The 11,699-nt window shown below is 47.8% G+C and overlaps 1 protein-coding gene across 1 annotated transcript; it reads left to right on the top strand.

The window, feature by feature from the left end:
* Positions 1-2,124: 2,124 nt before the first annotated feature.
* taf4b (TAF4B RNA polymerase II, TATA box binding protein (TBP)-associated factor) lies at positions 2,125-9,535 on the top strand (the record flags this gene model as incomplete). The annotated part of the gene is made up of 15 exons (XM_084443893.1): positions 2,125-2,284; positions 2,368-2,486; positions 2,985-3,098; positions 3,200-3,340; positions 3,451-3,573; positions 3,859-3,948; positions 4,626-4,829; positions 5,461-5,512; positions 5,598-5,670; positions 5,779-5,948; positions 6,845-6,975; positions 7,099-7,224; positions 7,503-7,559; positions 8,811-8,918; positions 9,386-9,535. 15 exons carry the CDS (start codon positions 2,125-2,127, stop codon positions 9,533-9,535), a joined length of 1,818 nt encoding a protein of 605 aa, XP_084300019.1.
* Between the last annotated feature and the right edge of the window lie 2,164 nt (positions 9,536-11,699).

Raw genomic sequence — 11,699 nt, 5'->3', positions numbered from 1 at the left:
ATATTCAAGTATCGTCATAATATGGGAGCTATAACGTGCGGGAATGGATGAAGGACTTAAAACAAAGTGATAATAAGGACTGTATATTGGAACATTTTGACAGAATTAGATGATTGAATAGAGAATATTATTTAAAAAATAAAAGGGCAGGAGTTCTGGGGAGCCTCCCCCCTTTCAGGTTCACAGAGAGAGACTCGGTTCTCTCTCAGTGAGCCAGAGAGGGGGGGGTGGAGATGTCTAGATGGTATCTCCTTCTCCTCTCTCTCTCTCTCTGGACCACTGAGAGAGAGTCAGGGAGAGAGAGAGAGATGTCCTCTTCCCTCTCTCTCCTCTTCCCTGGCTGGAGGAGGAGGCGGTGGTGGTGGCAAATTATAAAAACTAAATAAAAACAGATTTTAATCATAAAAACTGATTCTGATTCTCATTGTAAGCTATAGTGTTGTTATTAAGATATCCATGTTAGCATATAGGAGTACTGTTACTATAGTTACTGTTAGCACTTCAGACTTAGGGGCTGGGCAGCCTCAGCTGGAGACCAGACCTCCACCTCTGACCAGACCTCCACCTCTGACCAGCCCTCCACCTCTGACCAGCCCTCTACCTCTGACCAACCCTCCACCTCTGACCAACCCTCCACCTCTGACCAGACCCCCACCTCTGACCAGACCTCCACCTCTGACCAGACCTCCACCTCTGACCAGCCCTCCACCTCTGACCAGCCCTCCACCTCTGACCAGACCCCCACCTCTGACCAGACCTCTACCTCTGACCAACCCTCCACCTCTGACCAGCCCTCCACCTCTGACCAGCCCTCTACCTCTGACCAGCCCTCCACCTCTGACCAGCCCTCCACCTCTGACCAGCCCTCCACCTCTGACCAGCCCTCTACCTCTGACCAGACCCCCACCTCTGACCAGACCCCCACCTCTGACCAGACCCCCACCTCTGACCAGCCCTCCACCTCTGACCAGCCCTCTACCTCTGACCAGACCTCCACCTCTGACCAGACCTCCACCTCTGACCAATATTCTGCAAGAATTAGTTTGAATATGTTTTAGAATTATATTCACACAGGGATCAAGTTGTCCGTTACGGGGTTGAATTCAAAACAACTTAGGTGACAAAGAAATGCCTAATAATGTTTGGGATTTCATGACTAAAGTGGGGAAAAGTATTTTCTCAGAGGTTTAAATAGTCCTTTATCAGATGCAATGTTCAGAAACACAATTATTTGTGGTATTTTTTTCAAAACCCAGACAACCCAATGTGCACCGAATTCAGAGAATCGCCCATTAGCAGTAGGCGATATGTCCGGCTGTGGCAGCAAGCCCACCTCACATTTTTCCAGGAAATGTACTTTCTAGTTGATTATGTAACTTGATTATGTGACATCAATTCAATGGAGAGGTAGCTTCTGGGTAGCCTCAGATTTGGGGGAGGTACTGTACAAAAAAGGTATAGCCTACAAGCCTAGCCTCGCGTCACTGAGTTAAGTAGCCAATGAGAGCGGAGCTACGGAATCAAGCCTGAGCTCCACATGGCTACATAAACATGACGGCATGCACGGCAGCCGGGGCTCGACAGGCATCGTCATGTAAGTTAGAGAAAATGCAGTCAAACGTTAGATTTTCCATTTCCGTTCAGTAGGCCTAGTTGTTGAATACACCACTAAATCAGCTGACAAATCATGATCATTTGCTAGCTGTTTGTGTTTGTCGCTGTGACGGTTGGTAAGTAGTGTCCCAAGGTGGTAAAATGTTCTTTATTTTTTTTTTTTAAACAGCGATTACAACAATGGAGACCCTAAGTGAAAATCAAGAGCTGACAGAAACAAACTCGAGTTTAAGTTCAGAGACTTCGGATATCTCGCCCACGCCAGAGAGCCCTGTAACGTTACGTGGCCCGGCCGGTGAAGACTCTCTCCGGAGACATGCAGAGGTAGCCCATACAATGGCCGCTCCTGTATCCACCGGCCCCGAAACGGCGAGCAATCAACCTGCAACCACCTCACAATCAACTCCATGCACCGCCGAAACGGCTCCAAACGTAATAAACACGACACCGGTGGTGACAGGAGCTAAACCGAGCGGTAGCGGACAACCTCCGCAAGTTGTTAGACCACCTATGACCCGAGTGGCAACCGTTGCCCAAGCTCCGGGAAAGGCTCTGATTCTAGCCGTACCTAGAGCAGCAGCTCCACAGACAACAGCAGCAGCACCACGACCCCCACTAAACCTCCTGACCACATCCGTGCAGCTGCCAGCGAACTTCCAGATCCCGCCAGGTGTGCATGTTGAGCCCTTGACGGGTTAAAGTGGAGTGCCAGCGTTGAGGCACTTTGATGTAGTCTTGTTTTGTTGTTGGCAGGTATGGTCCTCGTCCGCAGTGATAGTGGTCAGCTGATGCTGGTTTCACAGCAAGCTCTGGCCCAAGCCCAACAGAGCAGAGCCTCCTCCAGTCATGCTAGCAGACCACCAGCACCACAGGTAATCGCTTGTGTGATCTAGTCTTGGCAACAATGGAATGTGTATGATATCACTTGGCGTGTGTGTGTGTGTGTGTGAGCGTGTGAGCGTGTGTGTGTGTGCGTGTGTGAGCGTGTGAGCGTGTGTGTGTGTGTGAGCGTGTGTGAGCGCGTGTGTGTGTGTGTGTGTGTGTGTGTGCGCGTGTATGTGAGCGTGTGTGTGTATGTGTGTGTGAGTGTGTGTGTGTGTGTGTGCGGCCAAGAAAAAATTGTCCTCGAGTCCTAGTATAATGGTGGCGGTTAGAGGTTGGTTGGTTAAACTCACTCCTTTTGGTGCAGCGGTTAGTGTGTCCGACTCACAAGCGCGAGAGCTCGTAGAAGTGTGGTATCGAATCCCTGGGCAATCCCTTAACACGGGTTATGTGTGTATGTAACCCATGTACGTACGTGTGTGTGTTTCAGCTGTAATGCTCTCTTGACCGAAGCAGACCTAGATGTTAACAGCGGGTTGTTCTTGCAGGTGCCTGTGACAGGTACCACCAGAAAAGCGGAGTGTGTGTCTGTGATCAGAGCGCCGCCCGCCCCCAGCGGCACCCATGTAAACAACGCAGGACAGAAGACACCTGTGATGAAGGTAAAAAAAAAAAAACTGAGCTCAATTATGACTTGTGTGTGTGTTTACATGCAGTTTTAAACAACGCTTGTCTGTTGTGGCTTGTTCTTGCGTTGCTAAAGGTGACGGGAGTTGCTCCCAGCCCGTCGGTAGTCCAGACATCACAGCCTGTGGTGCGGACAGTATCTCAGTCCAGCCCTGTGATGACCTCCACCACCACCAAAACTCATGACCCTAAAGACACACCCCCCAACCTCACACAGGTAAGTCAGACTGGGTGATGTCACTGATCAGGTGCCATTTTGCTTCTTTCTTTCTTTTTTTTTTTTAAGAGGCCCAGAAAAGCAGTTATTTATTTCCCATTTTCCCCTAGGCGACCCTGGAGAATGTGAAGAAATGTAAGAATTTCTTGGTGACTCTGATAAAGCTGACGTCCAGTGGCACACACTCCCCTGACATGGCCAAGAACGTCAGAGAGCTCGTCCGGAGCCTGCTGGTATATACACACACACACACGCACACACACTCACCACCAGACCCTTTTTAGTTCACCTATAACCAGGGGTGAAAATTAACTTTTTGGCTCACCTGCCAAGGGGGCCGTAGATGAAAAAATCTACCGGCCAAGTATTTTTTTTTCCAGATAGCCTTCCGAAATCTAGTCGCCAATTGGAAATTTTACCTGCATTTGGCCGGTGGCAGGTGTTCATTTTCAGCCCTGCCTATAACCATCGTTTGGTGGTTCATTCAACTCTTGTCATGTTACTCTTTTGCCCTTCAGGATGGGAGCGTAGAACCCGAGGAGTTCACCAACCGTCTTTATCGTGAGCTCAAGTCCTCTCCTCAGCCTTACCTGGTGCCTTTCCTCAAGGTGATACCGACGGATGATAGGCTACTGGCCCGTACAGACTACACAATATTTTTGTCTTTCACGATGGTCACCATGTTAGATTAGGCGATCGCAGTTGCATATAAGTCTTGCCTTGTCGTGGCCGGGACACTGGCAACACTACTGTACACGAATGACCGCGACAAATCATCGTATGCTGTCTTTCACGACCATGCGCATCATATTGCGAGTTCTGGTAGTTCAGTCAGGAAATTATCAGTCATGGAAGAAGTATTGAATGCGCTGTGTTCAAGCTTTATATATACTAGAAATGATGGTGTCAGGGTGTTATGCCAAATAATTCAGACTCCCCGGCAGAATTTGACTCCCCTTCACTAGGTTATCTTTGAGTTTTTTAAGTTATGAAATTATGATATGTAGGCTACCACAACTAGGCTATATCTGCCTCAACCATCTCACAATCTAGTAACACACCCCAATCAGGGACACCATCCAACCATCTAGTAACACACCCCAATCAGGGACCCCATCCAACCATCTCACAATCTAGTAACACACCCCAATCAGGGACCCCATCCAACCATCTCACAGTCTAGTAACACACCCCAATCAGGGACCCCATCCAACCATCTCACACTCTAGTCTCCCCCTTGGTCCTATCACTGTTCTCACATCTTTCCCTTTCATTTTGTCTCTAGAAAAGTCTGCCTGCTGTGAGGCAGCTCACCCCGAACCCACAGCTCTTCATCCAGCAGGTTGACCTCCCCAAGCCCCAGGCTCTGCCGTACAAGGCCCCGATCTCCACCCCCACCGCCCGCGCCCCTACCCCTCTGTCCGCTAACATCCAGCCCTCCACCTTCAGGACAAGCGGTGGCGGCCATCCCGTCAAGCCTAGCCAGCTGGTAACGCCACTCAGGGCCGCTCTGTCTCAAATCATAGTCTTTGGTTCAGGCCTGTTTTTACATGCTCTGTATCTGTCTGGAGGCTCTCACTCTCCGCTGTTGCACTGTCTACAATCTTTATTCATGTTTATGATAATCCACTTTCTCCACTACGCACAAACCAATAAGTGTGTGGAGTTTCTGGTTTCGCTGTTGCGTTGCAGCCCACTTGTGTTTGTGCTTTGTCTTCATTGTCGTCCACCATGCCGAGGCCTGAGGTACTGAAAAGGCCTAATCTGTTTAGAGAGCAAGCTGTGGAGAACTAACCACATTCCAGCTGCTGGTCCCCAAATCAGTAGTCTCATCAGCGGCCTGCAGACAGGGCACAGATGCACTGCTTTACCACTTTAGATAGAAAACTCATAATATGGAGCAATCGAATTGCTTCTCTGGTTCTCTGTAACGTTTTTTTTTCTCATTAAGTGTGTGTGTGTGTGTGTGTGCGTGTGTGCGTGTGTGCGTGCTTGTGTGCGTGTGTGTGTGTGTGTGTGGCGCGCATTGTGCCCCTCAGGTGATCCAGCATCCCAGGGGAGTTGCCGTTAAGCAAGCTTTGACATCATCACCACCGTCACATATGTTTCTATCTGTGCAGAACAGGGCCGTGCCCAAACCCACGGTCATCCAGGCTGGACAGTACCACACAGGTAAAAACATGCCCGTCCTTACCGTACAAAGGCATGTGTCCGGCAAGGTGTGTGTGACCTCTGAACGCCTTTCTTTTCTTCCTAGGGGCTTTTGTCAGACGACCCCCACTTCAGGCCCCAGCCCCTTCCAACCAGATCCACAGCGGGGGCTACTACAGGTAGCACAGAACCTGGGGGGGATCTGGTTTTGCAATCTCAGACTTCCGGATCGTTCCCTGTATGTGTGAGGTTAGTGGGCCGGTTGGTCAGTTGTGTTTTCGCCACAGGGAGGATGACGACATAAACGACGTGGCCTCCATGGCCGGCGTCAACCTGAGCGAGGAGAACGCCCGCATCCTGGCCACCAACTCTGCCATGGTGGGCTCTGTGGTCCGGTCCTGTCGAGACGAGCCCTTCCTGCCCCCCGCACCGCTGCTCACACGCATCCTCCACACTGGTACCCACAATGCCCCTGTCCTCTCCCACTTCACAAAAGAGCGGATACATATCTGTCTCTCTATTGGCCTTATTCACCTCAGCTGCAATATTGGTCAGTCTGACGTAATGAGGGGTGCGGATGCGGAAGTGCCTGTTGACTTCAATGTTAAAAGTTCGCTGTAAAAACACCACTTCAAGAACCGAAATAGTCAAAATAACAGGCTGAATACACTATCGGGGTTACAAACTCATCATTACCAGACTCCCATTGTTTTTCACTGCCGTTGTTTTCGCATTTGGAAATACATGGGAGTGAATGCAGCTAACTATGGCTCATTCACCTCCATGTATTTCCAAACGCGAAAACAACGGCAGTGAAAAACAATCAGAGTCTGGTAATGATGAGTTTGTAACCCCGATAGTGTATTCAGCCTGTTATTTTGACTATTTCGGTTCTTGAAGTGGTGTTTTTACAGCAAACTTTTAACATTGAAGTCAACGGGCACTTCCGCATCCGCACCCCAGACTGACCAATATGGCTGCCAGGTGAATAAGGCGAATTAACCTAATCATCTATCTAATCTGTCTGACACAGACTCCGCTTACCATCTCCCACTTACCATCTCCCACTTACCAATAAGAGGTGCTGCTACTATTGTTCCCACTTACCAGTAAGAGCTGCAGGAGTTCTAGTCCATGTTTAAGAGGTGCCGTAATGGAGTCTAGTTAGGGATGACCAGGCTGTGGACAGACTGGCCAACACTGGCCTGCTCCACTCGGTCACCAGTAGGGTGCAGTGTTGAACTGGGAAAAGTAGGTCTGCAAACTAGATTTGTCTGCCTGACCTAACATACAGCAGTGTGATACGAACGGGGTGATGAGATATGCCATATTATGCACCCCCCCCCCCTCCAGGCAGTGCTTTGGGCGTGACCGACGTGGGTCCAGATGTGGTCAGCCTTGTTTCTCACGCCACTCAGGAGCGCCTCCGGGACATGCTGGAGAAAGTCACTGCAGCGGCGCAGCACCGCAAAATGGCCCTCAAGGTACCCTATCCTGATACACACACACACACACACACACACACACACACACACAGGTGTACACACACACACAGGTGTACTGATGATGTGCTCTTAAAAAATATTGGCTGTATTATGTGTGCACAGGATGATGTCCGCCACACGCAGGTGACCGACGTGCGTTCCCAGCTCCGCTTCCTGGAGCAGCTGGAGCGGCTGGAGAAGCAGAGGAGAGACGAGGAGGAGAGGGAGACGCTGCTCCGCATCGCCAAGGTAACCGCAAAGTGCTCCCATGATGCCTCAATGACACCTCTCCAGCATGGTGAAAGAGAACCGTCGAGTGATCATAGTGATATTTTTGTGCTTTTTCTTTTCGTTTTCTAACCTTGCTTAAACGCCAACTTTCCATTGCTGAAACACCAAATTTCCCCATAAGGGGATCAATAAAGTATCTATCAATTGATTGACTTTGTCTGCCTCCTCTGTGTCTACTCGCACACTCGTACAGACGCAGGCGGTACGCTCAGGTTCTGTCTGCTCTCGCCCCACAGAGTCGGTCACACACGGAGGATCCCGAGCAGCAGCTGCTGAAACAACGAGCCAAAGAGGTACCAGTCAGTGTTGAGTGTACAGTACACACGCATGCTAACGAGTGGGGTGTGTGTGTGTTGTGGTGTGTTCGTTTCAGGTCAGCTTTCACTCCCATCTTGACTACCATCTCAAAACAATTAGGAGGAGATTGACAGAGGCAAGAACACACACACACACCTCTCACGAGCTCAGTCTGAGTATGCCCAGGTTATGCACTTATCAGCAGCGTTCAGTCATTCAGTGTTGTGTGAGTTCAGCATACTGAGATCCTCTCCTAATGGCAGCAAGTGGTTTATATATCTTTTACCTCTGTTGCCTAATATTTACTTGTGTTTAGGTTGGGGGGTGGAGAACAACATAAACATAAACATAGATGGCTACTGCTACCTTCTGAGCCAGGAGCCCAGATGCAGGGTGGTTCTCCCTGCGTTCGCGTTTCGCTCAAGGCGTCTGCCTTCCCAGAGGTCTCTCCATGGCACTGGCAGAAATACACAACATCTGTTTTGTCTACTACACACGCCCAGTCTCTGCAAGCCCCTCCTACACCTTACCCCCAACCTCTGTACCCCCTTCCTAGCCCCAGAGAAGATGCTGCACTAACTGGAGCTTATTGAGCCTTTTTCTGGGTCTGTTTCTTGGGCCTGCAGCACCCGTGATACGGAATGAAATTAAAACATGGTTTGAGTGTGAGTGTGTGTATGTCTTGGTTCAATTAAAATCGGCTTCCTTGATCACACTGTGATCTAGCGCTACCACATCGAATCACAGATGGGGGTTAAAGCCAGTAGATGCAGTCTGAGGTACGTCAGCGGTTCAGGGGCTCAGCGCGAGGTCTCACGGGCGAGGTCGCCGACTTTGACTACACCCTGCGACCGCAGTTCTGTATCTTCCTAAGATACTCAACTATCGGGGCAGGCGTATCATTTTTACACTGTATTTTACTTGATTTCTTATCTTTATCTTTATTCTTCTTATTTTCCTGCTTTTCGTCTCTTTTTATGTGAAGCACTCCGCGCATGTACATTCTCTGTTATAAATCGCTTTGAGCTGCATTTATTTGTATGAAAGGTGCTATAAAAAAATAAGTTTGATTATTATTATTATTATTATTGTGCGTTTATCTCAGCCTGACCCTGACAATATTTCACCATTAAATGAGTTCATACTGTACAGTGTTTCATCTGTCTGGTCTTTATATGGGTCTTCTACCTGCACCTTGCTGTTTGTAGTCAGTAGATACCTGTCCCCTCTCGTCTCTCTGGTTCCAGCTGCAGCAGATGGAGCAGTCCCAGCAGCAGTACCGACAGGCCAACCTCACCGCCCTGGCGGCCATCGGCCCCCGCAGGAAGACACCGCTGGTCTCAACAGGAAGCCAGGTACGCTGCGCCTATCATCTGTCTGTCTGTGTGTGTGTATGTGTGTGTTTGGGACCCGTATGTTCTGGTGTGTTCCAGGCCACGCCTGTATCGGATGTCGACGTCGAGGAACCCTCAGAGACGGGTGGCGGAGCAGACACACGCAGGACCTGTTTGTTTAGCTTAAGGAGTCTGATTCTCCCGTTTATCATTCCTTCCCCTCCAGGCGGCGAGTGCAGAAACGAGGCGCTGCTGTATAACTGCAGACGTTTAACTAGTGCCTTTGAACTCCATTACCCAGAGGACCCTGTTGCCTGCGGAGCAGCTCCTGCTCCTCCTCCCTCTTTCCTCTGCACGCTCCAGGGCCTTCCTTTCTGCCTTCACCGCCTGGCCTGTCTGCTGCAGGGGATACCAACAGGGGAAGCTGGGTATAGGGGTGTCAAACCTTTCAGTTGAATCCCCCCCCCCTCCCTCTCTCTCTCTCTCAGGCTGGAGGGGCTGGCTCCTGTGTGTCAGCGCTGCAGAGGGCTGGCCCGCCGAAGGTGACCCGTGTCACTCTGAAGGACCTGCAGTTCTGTATGGAGCAGGACCCTGCTCTGTGTCGCTCCCTCACCCTGTATAAAGCACTGCTCAGGTAGCCTCTGTTATAGTGCACACTGTCCTGTATTGCCTCTTGCTCAGAAAACCGATGTGCCTTAATACTTTCTAAGATTATTTTATTATTATTATTATTATTATTATTTCCCAATTAATATATTTGTATTTTGAATGGTTGTTTCCTTCGTCTTCCTTTGTCCTGCTGATGGATGTCAGTTTTCTGAAGATAATTTTGGTGTCAGTTACCAGGACCAACATTACCCTGTTTGACTGAATGAGCTTGATGTTTAATATAGCACTTATTTACACTGTACTGTCTGTGGGAGTTTTTTTAAACAATATTTTGGGGAGATTTTATTATTTTTCCACAAAATCAACAATAATATAAACATATAAGCTATTATAATACAGACAAACTTAACTGCTCAGATCAGTAAACATACAGGATGTTACCAGAAATACTGTAGCCTATATTGCAGATAAGTCAAAGGTTACAAGAGTTCAGATACAGGAAGCTCCTTGTAAAATAATAAAAGAAAGATCAGCTCCAAGATAATTCAGATAGGGCTGCCAGAATTTATAGAACTCATTTGTGTGTAGAATACTATATATTCCAAAGGAACCAGCTCAAATACAACTTATGTTATAGAACCTTTTGCTATAACCTTTTGCTAGGAGGCCCAATATCTATTTCCAAATCTTTGTCAAAATACCTTTTCGATTTCACACAATATTTCATACTAATACTTCTGTAACTCACAACATGACCATATGTAATGGGTTAAGGTACCTACACTATATGGACAAAAGTATTAGGACACCACATTACACCTACAGGAGCTTTTATGACATCCCATTCTAAATTCATCGGAATTAATATGAGTTGGTCCCCCCTTTGCAGCTATAACAGCTTCCACTCTTCTGGAAAGACTTTCTACAAGTTTTTGGAGTGTGTCTGTGGGAAATGTTGCCCGTTCATCCAGGAGAGCATTTGTGAGGTCGGACTGTTGAATGAGAGGGCCTAGCTCGCAATATCAGTTCTAGTTCATCCCAAAGGTGTTTGATGGAGTTGAGGTTAGGGCTCTGTGTGGGCCAGTCAAGTTCTTCCATAAAAGCTCCTGTAGATGTAACGTGTAGGCGTCCCAGTACTTTTGTCCATATAGTATATTTCAGTTTTGTATTTGAGACACAAAGGAGAAAGGGATGGGCTGATAATCAGACTGAATTGCCATTTCATTTCACTTCATTATATTTTTATTTTATTTTGAAAATTCAGATTAAGGGGCGCCAGCCAGGCTAACAAAGTGATGCATTAAATACAAAAATGCCTGCGATTGGGATATATATATATATACATGTATTCTGTGTATAATTCTTAACTGAATTGGCTTTGTTGGAGTACAGATATCTTTCTGGCATGACTCCAGATGTCTTCCCATGACTCCAGATCCTCCCATAACTGCTCAATAGTCACTGGCTGTTCCTTGTTTCATTCACCTTTAACCCTCTGTGTATTAGTACGAGACGTATCACACATTGCATCATAGAACATACCAACAAAACAAACATCTTTATTGATTCACCTTCCATGGTTGTTTCCCAATAGTAGATATCTCAGGGAGAGGGTCATACTTAGTAATGTAGCGCCTTATTTGTAAAACTGAACTACTGAACATGCTACTGTACAACTAAACCACTGACTGCCCTGAGCGTGGTTGACAGAGTAGTAATATTCTTTTGGGATCAGTTTTAATATGTATTTCTACCTGTTTGCAGGATCCCGGGTTGTCACTGATTATACACCTGTGAAGTAAATTAAGATATGCAAACTTCCTTTCATTACTCACACTTTAACTGAGCCTCAATGTGGTTTCTTTAGGTAAGTAGGAAGAGACACCGTGGTGTAGAAGAGAGTTAGAGCTGCTTTGAAGGCTTCACTCCGTTATTTGCGGATGTGGCAGAGGAGAGCTTCACCTACCTTGACACCCCATGTTAAGAAACCGGAGATGATGGAAGCTGGGGAGAATGGAACAGACCACAGTTCATTGCTGAACTGACCTGAGGGGACTATAGTAAAGTGTGGTAAACAAAGACTTGATCACAGGTCTACTTGTAAGTTAAGTTAGGGAGTAGTTTGGTATTTAGCATCATAAGCCCTGTTATAAGGTTATTTACGATCATACAGTAAGTAAGTATCCTTGAGAA

Source organism: Borostomias antarcticus (genome assembly GCF_949987555.1).
Source record: "Borostomias antarcticus genome assembly, chromosome: 10".
NCBI lineage: Eukaryota > Metazoa > Chordata > Actinopteri > Stomiiformes > Stomiidae > Borostomias > Borostomias antarcticus.
This window is presented reverse-complemented; position numbering and strand designations above follow the sequence as displayed.